General features: G+C 50.0%; 1 protein-coding gene across 1 annotated transcript in view; it reads right to left on the bottom strand.

The window, feature by feature from the left end:
* LOC144175869 (arginine kinase-like) overlaps positions 1-21,298 on the bottom strand; it is a 33,007-nt gene that overhangs the window by 10,191 nt on the left and 1,518 nt on the right. Inside the window, exons 2-4 of the mRNA XM_077704896.1 lie at positions 9,816-10,042; positions 8,556-8,882; positions 3,772-3,976 (exon numbers count right to left, since the gene is read on the bottom strand). Of these exons, the coding sequence (XP_077561022.1) occupies positions 3,772-3,976; positions 8,556-8,882; positions 9,816-10,042 (759 nt within the window). The remainder of the gene's footprint in view (positions 1-3,771; positions 3,977-8,555; positions 8,883-9,815; positions 10,043-21,298) is intronic.

Raw genomic sequence — 21,298 nt, 5'->3', positions numbered from 1 at the left:
CGCTCTCGCAAAAATGGATGCGTGACGGCCTGCCCATGCAGTTGTCTGTGCGCGCATTTCTTCTACATTTTCCCTCCAGTACATGGTGTTCTCGCGGTATTTGTCGAAAGGAACCCCCAAATACTTTGTGGGCGTTGATGACCACAATACGTTATCATAAACGCGGGGCGTCTCGTGCCACTCACCATGCCAGATTCCATTACATTTGTCCAGGTTCACACTGCTGCCGGTTACTTCGCAGAACTCTTTTGTCAAAGATAAGGTGTTTGTTACGCTTAACTGGTCAATACAAAATACGGCCACATCATCTGCATACGCGAGCACTTTGACCTCGGTTGCTTCTAAAACAAACCCCTTGATTCTGCTACTTTGAATTATCTTTCTGCATAGTGGTTCCAAGTAAAGCGCGAACAGTAACGGTGACATTGGGCATCCTTGACGAACTGAAGCATTAACGTTTATTCTTTCAGTTAGTTCTTTGTTTATTATTACATTGGTCGAGCAGTTTCTGTATGCCATCTTTATTCCCTCAAATACCACCGACCCAACTTTAACGTGTTCTAAAACTGCAAATAAGATGTCATGAGATACCCTGTCGAAGGCCTTTTCCAAGTCAATTTGTAACATGGCCACGTTTCTGTGTTCGGCATCACAGCACTCCAGAACGCTCCGTGCGACGTGTATGTTAGTGCATATGCTTCTCCCTTTGATGCCACATGTCTGGTGTGGTCCGACCAAATTCTTCATGACAGACTGTAGCCGTTTCGCTAACACCTTCATAAATACTTTGTAGTCGATGTTTGTTAAAGTGATGGGTCGGTAACCTGTCACTTTGCTTAACTTTTCTGCCTCTTCACTTTTCGGTATAAGTACCGTGTATCCGTTGCTGAAAGACGGTGGCAGACACCCTTTCACGTAACTTTCAGCGTAAACCGTGTGCAACAAAGTAGTTACTTCTGACTTAAACATTTTGAAAAAAGCGGCATTTAGTCCGTCAGGTCCAGGTGATTTTCCAGAGTTTAGTTTATCAATTGCTTCTTCAATTTCTTGTCTACTAATTGGGTATTCCAAACTCTGTGTTTCGTCATTGTCAAGAGCTGGTAGCAGTTTTAGAAACTCCGTTTCATATCCGTTTCTTGTCGGCATTTTACGGCTGAAAAGCGTTGTGTAATATTCTGTGAAGGCCTTTTTTATATCACTTTGTGCCATCTTCATCATCCCACCATACTCTATCTGCCTTATCTCGTGCTTGCGCGCGTAACTTTTTTCGTCAGCCAGTGCCCTCTTAGTTGGCTGCTCCCCAACGAGCAGCCTCTCGACACGAGCCCTGATAGCAGCTGCTTTGTATTTTTCAACTTCAAGCTTTTCGATCTTGGCTTTTATGTTCCGAATATCTTCACTAAAATACCCTGGTGTTCTTGTTTCCTCTTTAGTTAGTTCCATTAATAGGCTGCGTAAATCTTTTTCCTCTTTTTTTTCCAGATAGTGCAGCTTACCGGCCCGTTCAATCGCCATCATCTTTACGTCTTGTTTGAACCGTTCCCATGCTTCGCCGGCACTCTGGCAATTCCTGTCGTAGTTTTCGTACAGCCTTTTTCTAACACTTTCCACAAAAACACTATCCTCCAAAAGTTTTGTGTTGATTTTCCACAAATCCCAGTTGAATTCAGCTTTTCTCTTGACTTTTGCCCCCAGAGATATGGAAACAAGACAGTGGTCACTGAAAGCCTGTGGCTCTACTTGGTAATTGTAAGACTCTGAAGCCAGTTCTGAGGACACGTAGATACGGTCCAAACGAGCGTGGCTAAATCCTTGGAAGTGGGTGAACTTAACATCATCTTGAGCAGTCACAAAAGTGGTTACGTCATGTAAACTGTTTTCGGATAAATTGGTTTCCAAGCCACGGACGCGACGCTGATATCAGTGTTAGTAACGCGCTTTATATCTTTAACGCATTCAAACTACGTCGTCAGCGGCGTGCGTTGGCGACTCAGCGGCGTTATAGCGGCTTGATAACTGCGTGGTGTACACGTGATACTACAAACCCGATGGAAGAGATGGAAGAGAAGGCGGCGAGGCGGTGGGCTGCGGGGGCCGAGCGCAAGCGCCGCAAGCGGGCCGACAACCGTGCATTCGCACTTTCACATTCTCCCCCTCGGGGAAATGCGGGGGAATTTTTTAAAGACGATGGTCTTTCTTGGGCTACTTAAACCCAGAAATTTTGGTCTGTTTGTATGTCTGTCTGTCTGTGACTCGATTCATCCACCCGGCTAAAGCAAAACAATGCCCGCGCAATAGTCTTATATAGTCACAACTAAATCTACCCGTCTATGTCCGGTGTAATGTTCATACTTGTCAACATTGTTGAAGAAGAACAAGACATTACGCAAATATGAAACAACAAATCGATACAGAAGTGATATTTGCAGTGTTCCTTTATAAAAAAATCCAACATGCTTGACTTCTGCGAAATTAAATACTTCATCAACTGCAGAAAAAGAACTCACTCCGCCGTCGCCTGCTGTCGCCCGCGCCACTATAGCTTCTGGTGCCGTTTTAAGAAATCAATCGGCAACAGTTACGCAAGGTTCCACTAGATAGGTTCCACGTTATGCTTGCAACGCACGTGTAGTAGGGAAACGCGGTTCTATAAACGTTGAAGTAGGGCGCCTCGATTAACGAGTGTCTTCGCCGTACGGCAGCGTTTGCATCGAGACACCCGGTTTGGAGCAGTGGAACGCGGGAAATTTAAAATGACTTAAGCAAACCTTTGGCGTCTTTACCTTGGGAGGAGCGCGACGCAAGAGGAACAACATGAGAGGTGAGCGGGAAAGCGAAGGGAGGCATTTACTTCGCAAAAGCCGATAAAGACTATCGTCTTTTGACGGCATTTGCAACGAAAGGAGCAGATACGCGGCCAATTTTTTCCTTTGCGGGTTTCTTTGCGGCGCTGCCCCGTGTGTTGGTTATTTTTGATAACATTAAACTGCAAAGCCTGAGACAGCTTACTTTCTTTGACTAATCTGGATGCGCATTGCAAAACGATGAAAAGCTGAGTAAAAACAAAAAGCCATTTCACTCAATGCGAAAGCTGTCGGAAGTGCAGAGCAGTGATTCGCCATAATGGGCTGTAGCGCCGTTATCCGCTCACTGCTACCACCCAATGCGATTCAGTAGATGAAGTGACAACTGGGCTAGTTGGTAATGCATATGGGATTCAAATTTCAATGCGATTCCAATTTCCTGCCTTCGCCGTGCTCGCGCGCCCCCTGCCTGAAACTACGCCAGGCAGTTTTTTTTTGTACCTACAATTTTATACCTACAAATGTACATACAGTGTTCTTTGCGCTGAACAACGGGGAGATGTGGGACAAGTGCCAGCGGTTCACGAGTTTCGAACGCTTATGGCTATATAAACCACTTGGCTTTCCAAGCCTCTGGGTTACGCCGCGACGACAGCGGCTACGACGGAACGCCGGCTCTACATGGGCCCAGCGAGCGAGCTACGGCGGAAAGGCGCGGTCCCAAAGTGTTCTGCACTTAAAATGTGAGGAATGGTGCAACGCCCATCGGCAGAACCCAACCCTGTTTTCTTCATGCGGGCCTCTTCTTTCATTCACTCCACATGTGCTTCAATCATTTTCCCCTTTACAGCATTTCAAAAATTAATTCGCTCCTTCCAGTTGTCGACTATCTTCCAGAAAGTATAAAAAGCCGGTAGTTTTCTTCCACCACTTTTTGTTTGGATAAGTGATTGGCCCCTTTGCATACCTCGCACTTGCAGGTTGTACTTGGCAGCGGTCTGGTCGAGCACAGCCTTGTCGGAGGCCAGCTTGGGCAGCTTGATGTGCACGCTGGCTCGGATGGTAGTGCCCAGGTTGGTGGGGCAGAAAGTGAGGTATCCGAGGCGGCTGTCGTGGGCGAAGCGCAGCTTCTTGCCGATTATCTCCACGCCTCGAACCATACGCCCGTACACCTGCATCCAGGTTGAACGAGTAAGCGCTGTTAACGTAAGGGTGTCCGTGTGTCTATCAAGCGGGAAATTTGGTAGGCAGTTACGGTTTCCTGTGAGCACAAAAAACAAAGCGTAAGCAAAAGGAAGAAGGAACGACCCTATTGATTGATTGTGGGGTTTAACGCACCGACGCAACGCAGGCGATGAGGCGCGCCGTAGTGGAGGGCTCCGGATTAATTTCGACCAGCTGGGGATCTTTATCGTGCGGCGAAATCTCGCACACACGCGCGTTCTTGCTTTTCGCCTCCATCAGAAAAGCGGTCGCCACGGCCGGGAATCGAACCCGCGACCTCGTGCTCAGCAGCGCAAGGCTTTAGCCACTGAGCCGCCGCGGCGGGTAGGAACGACCCTATACCGTTGCACGCTACTACGTTGTTGCCAGTATAAGGGGGCAGGTACAGCCTCCCAAATTTTTAATAATATAGCGGGAGCGACGACCGAACGGCATGTCAGCGCTTTATCACGGTGTTCAGCAGCGAAATAGGCAAGAGTACATGCACGCGCATAGGGCTATCTTCTGTATGAGTGTAATCTGCTACGCTGTTTCCTTGCGAGTTCTACAACCCCTGCAACTGCATCTGAACGACTTTGTGGCCCAAGCCGCTTAGCTGCCTTTGGCGGCAGCGAAACGGCCTTGCAAGATAAGAAAAACAGGGAGTGTGTTGCCCTGAGAAGAACAGCGGAGCAGACGACGCTCCCACAACAGATAGTTCTTTGGGCGTGCGCGTACTCTCGCCGATTTTGTCGGTGAACACCGTGATAAGGCGCTGACAGGCCGATCGGTCGCCGCTCCCGCTATATTATTAAAAATTTTGGAGGCTGTACGTATTGTCTACTCAACGTCAATTACTTGAGGGAACACTGCAGTTCATGATATGCTGCCCACACTGTGGTAGATCCGCGAGGAACTCGCGTAAGGATGCCGCGTCGCGTTCTGTGGATCGTTATCTACTGCACCGCCCTGGCGCTCGGAAAGCGGAAGGGGGAGCTTCTCAAAATTTTATGTATTTATGCGCCGAAGCTGCTCCTAAAATATCAGGCGTGCATCAGCGGATGCCTACAAATCCAGTCAGACCACCTAGTGACCTCTAACGTGCATCAAAATCTCAAAACACCGGTGTTTACGTCTTTATCCTCCATCTGAAAAGCGGTGGTCACGGCGGGTACTTATTGTCCCGCACCGTGGTACAATTTCTCCTTGGTTTTACGAAACAATTTTATAAATTCCTAAATGTCTCAAAGAATTTACCACCCCTTCCTAAAGAAAGTTCAAGGAAGCGCGAAAGCTTTTTCTAACATCCAATCTGGCTTAAAAGGGCATCAAAACCATCGCTAAAAGTGCGTAAAACCGTCGCTGAACTGAATTAATGTGTCGATGCGAGCTAGTTGGTACTTCATCATGGCAACCTTCGCTGAAAGTGTGTCCAATCGATCGTCAAACCTCCAAGGAGCCAAATCGCAAATGAAGAACGCACCCATGCGGCGACTTTACAAGCACTAAGTAAACGCATCTGCGAACGATTTAAATGTATACCGATACGTGGTTTATGAGATGACGGTATGCCGTTGTACTCCATGATCTATGTGTGTATTATCTAGAATCGTTCCTTGTTCGCAATTTCGAGTATCTGCTTTGACCATAGAGTTTCATACTAGTATATATTAGAGGGAAATCTGGCGCCACTGTTTAGGGGAGCCGCGCTTCAGTGAGCGTTCCGTCATGTACCGGCCAGGCATGTTCCACTTGTCCTTGGCATGGCTCCTGAACAGGCTGAAAAGTTGGCTCTGGCTGCAAAAAAGCAGCAATATTACTCTAAAAGATTGTTGAAATTGGTTGAGTTATTATAAGACTTAACTTCTAGAAAGATCTATTTGTCAGTAATTAATTGGGAGCTTTATGGACTTATGGACCATGCAGAAGAAAAAAAATGTCCCCTTTCTGGCTTCGAGAGAAAAAAAAGAAGCCATATGGCTAGCTAAGCCAAGTAGGCGAGGAACATCGCTGTCTGCAATGACGCCGCCCACGGTGGCTTGCGATTGCAGCGCCAGATTTCCCTCTAGTATATATTAGTATGAAACGCTATGGTTTTGACACAATGAATGCCTGGTACCGCGCACGCGCAATGTCCAGAGATCTTATCAGAGCTCTTCGGTCGACCAATCGGTCTATTAGGAAATGCACTATAGTCTTTTGAGAGGACGCCATCGGCCCGACTAAGAAAGCTTTCACTTTCGGGCGCCCCGCAATTTTTCTGCGGTAATTACTTTTCAATTTACGGAGTTATCTATTGAACCAAAGAATTCGCTGTTCCTCATGGCTTCGCTAAACCGAAGTTGAACTGATATCAAAACGTTGCTCTTAAATGTCTACATTGGAATGCTATTTCTGCTAATCCTGTTTTTACAGCGACGTCAAGGTGCCCGTCACAACGTAAAAACTGACAGCATGAAAGCAATCCATGATGAAGAGCAAACCAAAATCACTTTGAAAATGTCTGACCCTGCATGGTCCGTCTGCGGTTTATTTCATTGACGCTGAATGTGGGACACCCAAATGTGATATCGCATTTGTTGGGTTTCCTTCCTGCATACACCCACTACTCACTACTACAACTACAGCAAAAGCTCGGTAATTCGAACCGCAAGAGAAAGCCACCTTATTAATGGCAGTTATAACTAACGAAAGGGACAACATCAATAGTGCACTGCGATTTGGAAGCATTAGGGCATGCCAATAACTTTATGCAATTACCGTTTCAGTAATTGCACTGTGCAATTTGACCCTACAATTGGTACTTTGGGTCATCGTGGGAATGCAGAGAAGGGCTAGGGAGGAGACTATTTGCATTCCATACGGCCATGACTTCTGAGCGGATGGCAGCATTGGTACATCGTCCTGCTCATTTGCGTCGTCACTGGCAGCGACAGGGCCTGCGCATGCCCTCATCTGACCGCACGCCACACACCACTGCACTCGCGTCCTCATCGACGTTGTCCGAAAGAATTAGGTCTTCGAACCGCCCACAATGGGTGTTTGGGGTTGGCCTCAACCGATTTTACCTGCTCTTTCCATTCCTCTCCCTCGTAACGAAGGCAACGCTGCATCGTGTGTGGGCAGCGGGCGTGTTTCATTCGTTAGGCGGGTGGTTCATTCTTTCCCTGTCTTTTAAAGACGATAGTCTTTCTTGGGCAACTTAAACCCAGAAATTTTGGTCTGTCTGTATGTCTGTATGTCTGTCTGACTGTCCGTCTGTCTTTCTGTGACTCGATTCAGCCACCCGGCCAAAGCAAAACAATGCCTGCGCAATAGTCTTATATAGTCACAGCTAAATCTACCCATCTATGTCCGGTGTAATGTTCATACTTGTCAACATTGTTGAAGAAGAACAAGACATTACGCAAATATGAGACAACAAATCAACACAGAAGTGATATTTGCAGTGTTCCTTTATAAGAAATCAAACATTCTTGACTTTCGCGAAATTAAATACTTCATCAACTGCAGAAAAAGAATTCACTCCGCCATCGCCTGCTGTCGCCCGCGCCACTATAGCTTCTGGCGCCATTTTAAGAAATCAAACGGCAACAGTTACGCAAGGTTCCACTAGATAGGTTCCACTAGATAGGTTCCACGTTTTCCTTGCAACGCACGTGGAGTAGGGAAACGCGGTTCTATAGACGTTGAAGTTGGGCGCCTCGATTAACGCGCGTCTTCGCCGTACGGCAGCGTTTGCATCGAGACACCCGGTTTGAAGCAGTGGAACGCGGGAAGTTTAAAATAATTTAAGCGAACCTTTGGCGTCTTTACCTTGGGAGGAGCGCGACGCAAGAGGAACAGCATGAGAGGTGAGCGGGAAAGCGAAGGGAGGCATTTACTTCGCAAAAGCCGATAAAGACTGTCGTCTTTTGACGGCATTTGCAACGAAAGGAGCAGATACGCGGCCAATTTTTTCGCTTGACCGCAATTATGCTCGCTTTCACAAGCTGTGCAAGCTTGCACTTGTATAGCGTGCTGTTGGCGAGCACGCAAATCCAATCCTCGATTTCGGGTTTCCGGGTGCAGGCGCGATATCAGTTTTGCCAGCACTGAGTGACGGATCGACTGATTGTCGAGCGCGCTTCATTGACAGCTGTCCTGAATAGGTGTAATGGAAAACTCTTAGTATAGCTTTCCCCAGGCTTCTGGTTTCTACACAGCTCGCTATTGAAGAGATACTGCACTCGCTATTATCGACGCCAATGTTTTGAAACCTGAGACGTCGAAGGGTTCCCTGTGTGTTTGCATGGACCGCAACTCCGTTCCATGGACCTCGTGTATAGGTAGGCGATGAGGGCTCCCGAGGGCTGGGAGTAGAAGGGGTTGTAAGGAAAAATAGGCTTAAAACGTGTGCCCCCATGGTAACCACCGCTAACAGCCAGCGTGCCTCATCGACCAAACTTCTTTTCCCATCTCTGGTCCTTGGGCACTGTTTAAAACTGTGTGAGACCCCGCCAATTCACCCTATTCAATTTCCTAGGCTATGTATGTGATTATGCGCACCTCTTTCAGGTCGCCGCCCTTCTGCATGGAAATGATGCGCAGGTGGTCCTCCTCGTTCACCCACACGAGGAACGACTTGAAGTTGTTGTGGAAGATGCCCCTGCCCGTGGGCCAGAAGCGGCAGGCGTTGGCCGCCTGCAGGAAGCGGTCGCCCTCCTTGAAGAGGAAGTGGTCGTCGATGAGCTGCTGCTGGATCTCCTTGGTCATTCCGGTCAGAGGGTAGTAGGTGCCGTGGTGCTCTCCCTCGAGGGAGTTCAGCACTTGCACCACCTTGTTCTCCATGTCCTTGTACTGGGCCTCTGTCAGACACGGGTTGAACGGGTAGCCCTGTGATAGCAAGTGCAGAGTGAGACGCGCTGCCTTCGAGAGAGAGAGAGATAACCACTTTATTTTACAACTGGGATTTAAGGGGGAGAAATGGCCGAGGCCCATACGTCTTCGGCGACCGCAAGGGCCCGTGCGGTTAAAGTTTTCTGAACCGCCAGGTACAAGCTTCCCGAGGCCTGTTCCGAGTGGTGGGGCGTGGGTTAGGAGAGAAATGGGTCGTGTAGACACTCACATAGCGAATGAAAGTGGGCATTACGTTGGTGGCTATGAGGGCAGTGTGGTGTTGGAAACGTGTGTGTGCGTGTGTGTGAGCATGGTTCGGTGGGGGAAGCAGTGAGTTCGTAGGAAGCGCCATATGTTGTCGGCACCGTGCCTTAACGACGGGTCCGGAGGGAGATAGTGCCTGAGAAAGAATGGGAAGTGCTGGGCGACTCCGGGAGTCTCTACCAGACGTTTTACAGGTCCAATGTCTCTTTGTAGCTTACTACATGCAAAATAGCCTGTTTCATGCAGGTAAGTTACCACCAATTCCATGCACACGTTTTAAGTGCAGATGGAGTTGTAAAGCCAAAATCAAATAAGCTACCGGCATGCAAGTTGTTTCGATAGTATGAGTAACGCCTATCTAACGTTTGTACGGAATATAACTCGTTGCTGTTTTAAGACGCAATGATTAGGAGATGCTATCATGCAAGAAAATGTTCTAGACAAAGTATGTGAGGGCTCTCACGAACTTGATTCGGTGTCCCAGCGCACTCAGGCGCACGAAAACGTATGACCCAACTTTCTGCCCTTGTGTTTTAGATAGACAGCACAAGCCCGTTTTCTTAGTCGGATTACCGGCAGAAAATTTTAAGTAGCCTTGGACATCGGACATTAAGTATACATTCTGTGTCCTGCGTTCAGCTGTGCACGCTTACGTGTCCGCCTCACCTGCAACGATCGGCCACAGCGGACCCTCGTGGAGATGACGTACTGGTTTTCAGGGTCGACATTGACGAACGTCTTCAGGTTTCCGAAGTCACTGGGCGGGTGCCGGTCGGTGGCTTTGAACCCCTTGTGGTACTCGTCGATGACCGGGTTGAAGAGCTCCGCAAAGACAGTGTACGCCTCTTCGTCGGGCGCATAGATGCCAATGCCGCTGTCAAGGTTCTGGACGCCTGCATTTTCCAGGCAATAGCGGATACGGATTGAGCAGTTGCTACGAAATCCAGATGTGATCATTCAAAAGTTAAGTTTTATATGGCTGGGTGAAAAAAAAATTACATCATTTTCCCACGTGGGAACCCTGAAGGGATGCAAAGCCGTGGAGTAGTAGCCTGTTAATTGGTTGCTAGAGTAAAGACACGTGTAGTAGCGTATTAAATGTCTTCATTTATCGAGTAGTGGGGAATGTTTTGCGGCTTCTCGTTCTCGAAGCGAGGAATCCGCTGTTCGACGCTGGCGTTTCGAAGCGTTGTCACGTTAACGAACGCCATCTGTATCAGCTACTCGCCGCTGGCGTTTCAAAGCGGCTTCTCATTCTCGAAGCGAGGAATCTGCTGCTCGACACTGCCGTTTACGTTCGGCGTCGCGAGCTCTCCTCTGTGCAGCCTTGTCTTCGGAGGCACGAGACGAGCCGAGCGGCGAGGAGGAGCGTCGAGGAGGAAGGAGAGCGGCGTTATCACAGCTGGTTAGGGCTCCTGGAGCGACAGTGTTGCCGGTGTCTTCCTGAGCTGGTACCAGACGAGCCGAACGGCGAGGAGGATAGCGGCCTTATCACAGCTGGCGTGTAGAGGGGAACGAGCAGGAGAGGTGCGGACGCCGGACGACGGAGGGTCGACAAAAAGATGCTTTGCATCCATCTAAAATTCGGCGGTCTCATGTACGCAGAAAACTTCGCCGCAACGTGCCCTATTCGCATGCGCCAAAAAAAAAAAAACAGGTTCCAGTGTAGTTAGAAGTAGCGGGAGGGAGGTTGGCTGTGTTTATGGATGGCGTAGAAACACTCTCGCATCTAGCAACACTGGGCAGCGGGTACGGCGCATCGGATGAACAGAGTCTCCCGCAGCAGGGCACGTGCGTATCGAGCTACTACCACTACTACGTGGAGCACAGCCCAAGCGATAACGGTGGCTGGGCGCGGTGGCGATCGATGCGGCCGCAACAACGCCAACGAGGCAATGGAGAGAGAGAGAGAGAGAGAGAGAGAGAGAGAGAGAGAAATTTTATTTGCCCTTTAGGCTAAGGCCTCCTCATTACAGGGGGCCACTGGAATTCCTCGTTAGTTGGTCTTCCAGGGGTCTGGCTGGGAAGGCGGGGTGCCTATGGTCTTTTGGACAAAGCTTGCCAACGATCGCTGCTGCTCTAGCGTGGCCGGTTGAGTCAGCCACTCCCTGCGGATACTGCTTCTATCTACCTTGGGGCATAGCCATAACATGTGCTCTTGATTGATCGGTACCTGGCATTCATCACACTCTGGCGGGGAAGTGTTCATACAGCCTTTATACATGTATACTTTGTCGGGTGTGAGTAGCGTTTGCGTTTGCGTCAGCCTTATAGTGGTTTGCTGTTGCCTGGACAATTTCTTGTGCGGAGGAGTGAATTTGCGTTTGCTGTCTGCGTATTCTTTCAGCTGCAGTTTTGGCGGTGTCACGGGCTTTTGGGTTTGACCACAGTTGGCAGGTGCCCGGAGAAGCGCTTCGCGGGCGAGCAGGTTTGCTCTTTCGTTTCCTGCCAAACCTGTGTGTCCCGGTACCCAGTGTACCCTTATCGTGCCTTTAAGGTGCTTAAGCTCTTCCAAAGCCGGTTTGGGAATGAAGCCTTGTGTTAAAAGGGTGCAGACTTTCTTGCAGTCAGTGTATATGTCGGTAAGAGTGTGCTGTGTCGCAGTGCAGGCGGCTGCCCAAGCTATTGCAGTGGCCTCGGCTTCTTCGACGGAATAGCCATTGCCTTGGTTTGTCCCTTCCTGGCCTGAACTGCTCGTGAATGCAATGCCATAGCTATATCCTTGCACTGCCGCGTCGGTGTAAACATGGATCTGATGGGCGTCTCTGGTGGCTTTCTTTGCGTAAAATTTGGCGCGGATGAGTCGTCTTGCTGGGTTGCGTTCTTTGTCCATATTTCTCGAGATGGGTGCTGTCTGAATGAGGTTCGACAGTTCTGGTGGCAGTATAGCCAGTTCTCCGGTAGGGGTTCGCAAGGGGTTGTAGCCCACAGCGCGGAGAATGTCCTGGCCTTGCGGGGATTTTCGCAGTCGATCCAGTTGGTTATGTCTGTGGACTGCCAATACTTCTCGGAGTGTAATAATGGTACCTGTGTCGGGTAGCAGCTTGGTACTGGTGCACAAAGGTACGCCGAGGGCGATTTTCGTGGCCTTCCGCAAAAGCGTGTTAAGTTTGTTCTCTTGAGTCCTATTGAGATTGACGTACGGTATTTGATATCTGATTTTGGACGTGATGAGAGCATCTCTCAGACGAAGGAGGTCGTCTTCTAGGAGTCCTCTGTTTTTGTTAGAGATTCTTCGAAACATGTGCAGAATCTGTTCTCCCTGTCTGATAATGTTATTCACCGCCATGTGTACTCCTCCGTCACTCGGTAGTGGCAGTCCTAGTACCTTGATGTGCTTTCCCGGGACGACAGTGTGCCCGTTCAATAACAAGGGAAGTTCTGGAGGTTTCCATCGATGACTATGGACTGCCAGAAGCTCTGTTTTTTCCACGGAGCAGTTCAGTCCTATTTTTACGGCGGCAGCTTCTGCGGCGTCGAGAGCTTGTTTTAGCAGGTCTTGTATGTGCCCAGGACTACCTGTGTTGACCCATACGGTAACGTCGTCCGCGTACAGGGTGTGACGGATGTCTGGTACCGATTCCAAGGCCCTGTGAACCTTCAGCATAGCCAAGTTAAATAAAGTCGGAGATAGTACAGAACCTTGTGGGATTCCTCGCTGCGGGTGTGGAAATTCTTCTGATGTGTGTTCGCCAATTCCAACCGTGAGTACCCTGTCTCGTAAAAAGTCTCTGACATAATTATAGAGACGTGCCCCACAGTCAGTCTTAGCGAGCTCCTCTAACATTGAATCATGATCCACATTGTCAAAAGCTTTCTTTAGATCTATTGCTAGTATTGCTTTGAGTTGCGAATTGCTGGGTTCCTTAGTGATATCTTCGTAGATCTGAAGTAATGCATCCTGTGTGAGAACGTTTGCTCGGTACCCCACCATGTTGTATGGCAGAGCTCCTTTCTTTTCAAGGTGATCTTGAAGGCGGTATAAGGCCATACGTTCCATGATTTTGCCGGCGTTTGAGGTTAGTGTAATCGGTCGTAGGTTTGCAAGTCGGATTGGCTTCCCTGGCTTGGGTATAAAAATCATGTTCCCAGTCTTCCATAGCTTCGCCAGGGGTTGTTGCCCCAGCCACATACTGTTAATGTCTCTCAGAAGTGCCGACAAGTCTTCTTCCGCTAGGTTCCTTAGATGCACCGAGGTTATGGCATCTGGACCCGGTGCCTTGTTTCCTTTGCAGTGGCTGAGAGCGCGTTTCAGTTCTGTGATGTCGAATTTTTCATCGATGTCTTTATTTGGGGCGCCCGTATACTCAGCGTATTGTGGTTGTCTAGGTGCTGGGATGTATGTGTCTTTGATAGATTCGATGAGCTTGTCCGGATCGTTTTCGTGTTCTTTCATGAGTGCCTGTAGCTTGTGCTGCGTCATGGTTTTCGTCGCGTCCGGGTTGATGAGCGCTCTGAGTATCCTCCACGTTTTCCCAGTGCTAAGCGTGCCTTGTAGCTGTTCACACATTTCCATCCACTGCTCATGGCGTGGTTGCGCTGAATAGGTTTGTATGTGCTTGTTCAGCTGATTTATCCGCTTCCTAAGTTTACGGTTGGTCTTATTCTTTTTCCAGCGTTTGACCAGCGCCGTTCTTGCTTCCCAGCAATGCGAGATGTGTTTATCCGCTGCTGGTTGGTCCTCCGTTTGAGAGTATGCTTTAGTGTGCTTATTCTTTGCTTGCTTGATTTCTTCAGTCCAGGCGCCTATATAGGTGGGTCGCAGCCTTGTCTGTCTAGTCTGTATTTGTGCCAATCTGTGATGTGCTGTTTCTTCCACTTTAGACGCTTCGGCGTAGCATGGATGATCACTTGTATGATAGCATGGTCGCTGCCAAAGTATTCTTGAGTGTGGGACCATTGGATGTTAAGCTGTCTTGTGGAGACAGTGAGGTCTGGGTTGTTGTCTCTCTCGACAGAATTTCCCAATCTCGTATATTCACTGAAGTCGTTATGTACCGTGTATTCGGCTTCGTGTAGCAGACGAAGTAATCTGCTGCCCTTGGTAGTGTTTCTGTGGTAGCCCCAAGCTGTGTGCGGAGCGTTGAAGTCGCCTGCCAAGAGGTGTTCATATCCTGCACGTGAGTCGTTGGATTTGAGGAGTTCTTTTATTTCCTGTAGCTTGTCTTTTGGCGGACTGTAAACATTGGTAACGTGAAGAGGGCCTTGCTGTGTAGACACAGATATTGTGAGGCTTGCATCCGTGTCATGTTCAATGTTGGCGGGTATACGCTTGCTGACCAGAGTGGCGATATTGTGGCGTCTTTGATACGTCATGTAGCCTGGAATTTTCGGGTTTTTGCCTGCTTCTTGTAAAAGGATGATGTCTGGAGAGTGGGATAAGGATGTGATCCAGTAGAAGAATGCTGCCTGTTTTCCTTTGAAACCACGGCAGTTCCACTGTAGGATCCTAATATCGTTATTGCTGTGTGTTTTCATCGTAGCTGGGGATTGGGGGGAGCTGAAGGTGGCATGCTATTTGTTCTACCCTGGTAAAGAGAGGGCTTATCGCCTTCAGAACACGTGCCTCAAATGTTTGTTCTTGCTGAGTAATCAGGTTGGTTAGTGCAGCAATTGACTGTGCTTGAGCTTCGAAATTTCGCTGCAAAGTCAAGCAGGCGGCTTGTAAGGCGTTGGCCTGTTCGCACATTTTTGTGTTGTTCTCTAGCAGGAGCTCCACTTGTTTTTCATTTTCGGCGATTTGCTTTTCGAGAGCCTCCATCCTTTTGCTGAGTTCGTGTGATCGGGTGGACGATGGCCTGCTTGGGGTTTGGGATCTGCTTCTCTTGGCGAGAGGCGCTTGTTCAGTGTCGTGCGCATTGTTCTCACTCTCCGCGTCCATGTTGGCAGATTCTGAGGTCGGGTCTTCCGGAGTACCTTCCTCGAGATTCATTGGGATGTGTTCTGGCGTGTTGTCTGGTGTGGTGTCCTGAGTGTGCTTGCCTGTCAGTGCATGTGCAAACGATGCGTACCTGGCGTTAGTTTCTCTACGATTTTTTTACAGCAGGGAGTGGCTGACTCACCTGACCAGTTCGGTGCTCCTGAGGGGGCTTCGACACTTGCATGAGCCCCGTGCTCGTGGACGCTCGATGTTGGTGCGACGCCCGCTCTGTTGATGCTTTGGCATTCTTGAGTGGGGGTTCTTGTGACGCCTGCTCTGTTGATGCCTTGTCATTCTTGGTCGGTGGTTCTCGTTGAGACATGGATCCTTTCGGTGATTCCGTCGCCTTCCGAATGGCAAGCCTCTTTTGGTAGGCTTGAAGCCTTGTGCCGGCGTCTGCTTCACGTCGGACCTTGCATTCTTTGTCTTCGGATGGGTGCGGGCCGCCACAAAGGGCGCACTTGGTGATGCATTCATGTTCTTCATCTTTCTTTGCTGATCCGCATTTAGGGCAAAGAGGGTGAGATACTTGCGTGCAGACGTCAGCTCGATGCCCGAGCTTAAGGCACTTAGTGCAGTATTGGGCGCGTGGTTTGTGTGGTGTACACCTATGTAGGCCGCCGTCGTAGTCTACTTCCACAGGCACGTATGTACCGGAGAACGTGATGATCGCAGTTTGGGTAGAGCCCATCATGCGGGCGGCCAGGATTTCGTATCCAACAGCTTTAAGGTGTTTAAGCAGAAATTCCGGATACGTGTTCGCGGCCACACCGTGGATCACTCCTTTGCATGATTCCCGGTTGGCGGCTTCATAGACACTGATGCGTTGTTGTTTTCCGTTGAGCGTGACGAAGGAACAGTTTTTAAGTTTAGGGATTGCGGATGGCTCTTGAGCAAGCAAGACGGCAATGTTTTTGCCGGGTAAGAGGCTTACTTTGAGCTCGGCAGCTTCGTTCGCGGTGAGTTGGGCTTGAAGACATAGTTCGTGACGAAGGTCTCGAGGTAAGAAGGACTGAATCGGGAAACCGTCCTGGGAGCGAAGTATCAGTTTACGAAATGTAGGATCGTTCACCCTCGTTCTGGAAGTTTTGCGGAACCAGCCGTCTTGTTCAGGAGTGAATCCCTTCATCGTGCCAGGTTGTGAGGCTCTCGTTGCGGTGTTGATCGGCGAAGCCGTCCTGGTGCAGACGAGGTGGTCGCTAGGCCTAACGGTCTAGGCCTACTCCCAACGTGGTCCACACAAAGAACGCCGTAACTTCACCAATGATCGCAGGAGAGTCCTAAAAATTGCTGAGGAGGTCCCGGTAATGTTCCGAAACACGTCCTGGTAAATGATATGCACCAACACAGCAGGAAAACCGCACTAAAACGCAATACATGCGGAGCTCGGAGCGCACACGGGCGTCTGGGCTAGACCAGTGGCGCCCTCCGTGGCAATGGAAAACACCGGCCGCGCGTTACTTCGCAATGGGCTGGCCACGCGTCATGAGTGAAACACCGGTCGCATGTTGAAGTTACTGATGGCGTATGATGTAGTGCCAAAGCTGACTGCGGGAAAGCCACCTTCACACAAGGTGTTTCAGAAAATGATGAGGGGAAGCAAAGGCACCTCAAGCGCCTCAAGACAAACGCGCTTCCCCTGGTCGAAATCGTAGCTGGGTCCCTCGCGGGAGGAAGCCGACGTCAATCCGATTGCGCTATTCCGACACGGTCGAAGCGGTTTGGACTTTGTTCTGACTCAGGTTTCACGAGAGACCGTTTCGCGTTATAACCTTCTTTCTGGGGCTTTCATTTTTTTTCCCAATGCGTTTCGATTGATCGCGTGAAGAGTGAAACACATACGCAGAAAAGGACGCGTATCCACACGTGTCTGTGGCCAAGAAAAGCCCTTTCGCCGCCGGATGAAGCCCGCAACGGCTGCTGTCACGCGCATTCAACCTGCTAGATATGTTGCCGCGCCGCATCGGAAACCGGATATCTCCGACGCACATACGTCTGCCGCTTTGGGCCTGTAATCGCAACGTTAAGCCGGACGTCCCATGTTTAGGCTTAACGTTAAATAATTTTTAAAACAAGCCTTCCGACATGCCAAGAAATGCCATGCCGATTGTGTATCAAGCCTCTGGTACCTGTTGACGTGCTCGACCGCCCGCACGGGCCTGCGCTCTCGATTGTCCACTCGCGTACTCTTGTCTACGCTACCGTGCGTTGCGAAGCGCATGACGAGGGCGAGGGACAGCACCGACACGGAGGCATGCGGGCGGGCGCTGCTCCGCTCTTGACGGGACAGCCTTGCAGAGTGGCTCAACCATTCTACTAAAATATCGTGCGATAGTTCGCAACACAGTCATTGCAACGCGCATAAGCGTAGCCATTTCACCTGTCAGAACGGCAGCATTAACTTCAGTGCCAGCTTTTCACTGAAACACAGCGGCATCGACACATCGCTATAGGTGCACACGGCGGATGGACCTCTCCCTTTATGTAAATACCATGACGTCACGAAACGCCAGTGCACGACGGGGGGCGCCCACCGGCGGCCGCGAAGTGCGACGGTGGTTGGAAAAACGCGCCTGCGCCGACGGCCTGACCTGGCCGCGCGGAGCCCGAAAGGAACTATGTGCCGTTGGTTAGGGCCGTCGCTTACCGCCTACATTTCATGTGGGGGCTCTAGCTAGCAGCTGCGGCCGGCGCCCCTCCTTGTGGCTTTCTGCACCTAAAACCACCGCAACACAACTGCGTACCGTGCGGTCAAGTGAACGCTAGGGCATTTATGGTTTCGGATAATCAGTGCGCGACAGAACGGCCGAAAAGGGGTCATGCTGCGACGCGTTCCAGGAATGTTATTGGTGATGCTTTGTATCGGCTAAAGACCAAGGTGATCTCATTCGTTTTTGCTTTCGAGGTCCGCTTACGCCGAGCAATGCCGCAGGCAGCGTGTACGCTGCCTGTTGAAACTTTCGATGAAAACGAACATGAAGCTGGCACCGAGCTCAGCAAACGCATAGGCCAAGAAGACGAAGACGACCAGGCGCGGCGACAAGATGGGCGCGTTGAAGACGGTTCACTGTAAATAATGCAAACGTATGTGCGTTTCTCCGACGACGGCCTCCTCCGCTTCCTCCCTGGACGTTTTCCACACTGCCTGTACTTGGTCTCCTTGCGCCACCAAAAGACAGCGGCGCACGCACGATTTCATGGCGAGGGGGAAGAGGGTAGCATAAAAATAGGAAGAAGTAAAATAAACAGCAGCAAAAAAAAACAAAATTTTTTTTTTGTTTTATGTAACTGTGGACCTGAAAAAAAATGCGATTTGCTAAAGAGCTTCGCTGTCAAAAAATATCGGGATGATGTCGGGCTCTCCACAAGTTACCGATTGTTTGTTACTTTTCCCCACTCAACTACCGAAATGCTTCATTGCCATCGTGAGAGTACATAGCATAGCAGCCGCTAATGGTTAATGCTTGGCTTGCGACAGTCGCACTAAAATAATTATCAGTAGTCATTATTTCATCGTAGTCAAACGTTAAAGGCTTTGTACTACCCGCTGTATAAGCCAGTGTCGGTAAACTGCAACAAAAGACTACATTCCCTGTGTCCGTTCAGTTTGAGCAAACTCATTTTTCGAGTTAGTGTGCAGCAACCCAAGCGCGTGAGCAGCCCATCCCGCGGAGAAGGCGCGATGCTAATTTTCGGGTACGACAAGCATCTCTCTTTCGGAGCGGCCTCAAGGCGTGATATAATTCATCAAGCTATAAATTTATTGCACTCACAAGCAGGCATGTGTCTAGAACTTCTATTCCGCATACGACCAAACGTGTTGGGATCGATCTCGGGGTAAACGGCTGTGGGGATCACCGGTCGAAACATAGGTTGCGTGTCGCCTAAGACGGTTGGACATTCATTGTCTTTTTGACACTGTAATCCACTTGGCCAAAGCATGACAATATTTAGAAGCACGAAAATATCCCCCACCCCCGGCACTATTTCATTGGACAAAATTTCTGACGGTGCTTAATGATTGCAAAGGATTTGACAAACACCATGGCCTTAATCGGCATGTACTGCCAACGCAGGCGGTGTGACTGCGCTTTGAGGAATACCAGAAGTTGGAAAATGAAAAATTTTGCTAGTAGGAAAACGGACCATGTTGCTGCTTTGGCTGCCAGCCTCTTAAACGCGTTGCGCGCATCCACAACACACGCCAAATTTAACTTTTTGGGAACGAGAAAGTGTGTCGGTGCGTTGCTTCCATGGCTTGCTTAGCCGAAAGCACAGCACCCCGCCGGCATCAGAAAAGCCAACAAACAAGAACTCCACTTCTGCGCGCGTCCAAAGAAGCCTCACTGGATACGCGCCACGCGCCAGTCCGCCTGACGACCACACGTCCAGCTGCATCCAGCACGTGCGCTGGCCGTGACGTCATGGCTGCCGTGTGACATACCCCGGGAGAGGTCTATTAGGAATCTGAGTGTGCCTGCTGCTGGCGAAGTTTGTTCGAGAGCGTTTTCACTCCTCACACGGGGGGTCTCTAGGAGTCAAATCTCCCCACGCAGCGCCGGACAGGAGCCACTCGGGCGTGTGCGCGGGTGTGGCAAGTCGTCGCAGTTCCGAGCGAGCTCGCCCTGTTGCACGGAGGTTCCCATGGTTGGCGACTTGACGGTCCGCTTCCTCCACGGCCCTTTTGCTCTTTTTCAGAGGAAGATGTGACTACAGCTCAGTCGGATACCTTCGCTTCCCCCTCACCCCAGGATGCGTGTTTCCAAACGCTTCAGTGCCCAGAGCACCCGCGTGACGTGTGATGTCACAACACGCGCTATTCTTTTGAGAGCCCGCTGTTCGGGCTCTGTGGCGTCCATGTAGGGTACTGAGTATTGGCGCTGATACTGGAGAACACGACGCGTTTCACCTCCTTCCATCTACGGCCGTCGCCCCGCATAGTACTCCGTATCAACGTTTCAGCAAGTGTGTTATAAACTAGAAAATACGGGAGGCTCCAGTCCCCGTCCCACTCTTTCACGCACAGGCCCCCTGCACTGACACCTAAAAAACCTTAGGCGCCATAGGTGTAAGACTACCTATGAAATGGGGCATCGCAAATGAACCCCGCCCCCTTCCCCAAAGGGAAGGGCTCCTAAAAAACATCAAAAGAACCCCGGGCAACTAACCAACCAAATTACATTCTAATCGAGCACCTTTGCGCTGTCAACTTAAACAGGAAAAACCGTTGCAGCCACGTAAAAAAATACCGATGAAAAAACGCCTTACACGCAGCCACTGCCTGTAGAAAAGAGCACACCAAAAGCCAAAAAAATTCAATAATAAAGCCCCGCGAATACCGCGAATTAACTAACAACAGTACAAAGATCTAACCAATCCAGTACCCTCACGCGGTAGACTACACAAATAAGTAGGCCTAAACCACCACGCGGAAATCTACAGAATGCGGTACGACTTTTTATGGCACTCAGGATTAACATCGGTGTTAATTAAATGCCGCGAAGTGTGCGATAGTTGGAGAAAAAGACATAAAATGTATCTAGACGGTGCCTAGTATATTGTAAATGACCAGCGTAGTGGCTTCTACACCATTTTAAGTGTGAATACACTTTATAAGCGACCCCAAATCATCCACCGCCGGCGGCGGCGGCGGCGTTGGCGTCCGCAGTGCTCCTCTATATTTGAAAAAGAAACAGCATCCGGCGCCAGGTTTCGATCCGAGGACTTTGCGGCCGCAGCGCGACGCTCTACCGACCAAGCTACGGACGCGACGGTGATATCGGTGTTAGACGCGCCTTATATCTTTAACGCATTCAAACTACGTCGTCAGCGGCGTGCGTTGGCGACTCAGCGGCGTTATAGCGGCTTGATAACTGCGTGGTGTACACGTGATACTACAAACCCGATGGAAGAGATGGAAGAGAAGGCGGCGAGGCGGTGGGCTGCGGGGGCCGAGCGCAAGCGCCGCAAGCGGGCCGACAACCGTGCATTCGCACTTTCACATTCTCCCCCTCGGGGAAATGCGGGGTAATTTTTTCGTTACCATTTCTTTGTCTCCTGTCTTCAACAACCCTCCAGTGTGTAGGTGATTATCAAAACATCCTTTGGTCCGAGAAATTCTCATAGCTTGGCGCGCTGTTCGTGCGCCAAAGATCAGGACCCCGTGTGCCACACAATGGGGTACTCCACTGCTACTACCTCTACACCGGTAGATTAACACAGACATTAC

Source organism: Haemaphysalis longicornis, unplaced genomic scaffold (genome assembly GCF_048455015.1).
Source record: "Haemaphysalis longicornis isolate Haplotype H1 unplaced genomic scaffold, Haemaphysalis longicornis Haplotype H1 scaffold_3, whole genome shotgun sequence".
NCBI lineage: Eukaryota > Metazoa > Arthropoda > Arachnida > Ixodida > Ixodidae > Haemaphysalis > Haemaphysalis longicornis.
The sequence above is the reverse complement of the archived record's forward strand: the minus strand, read 5'-3'. Positions and strand labels throughout refer to the sequence as shown.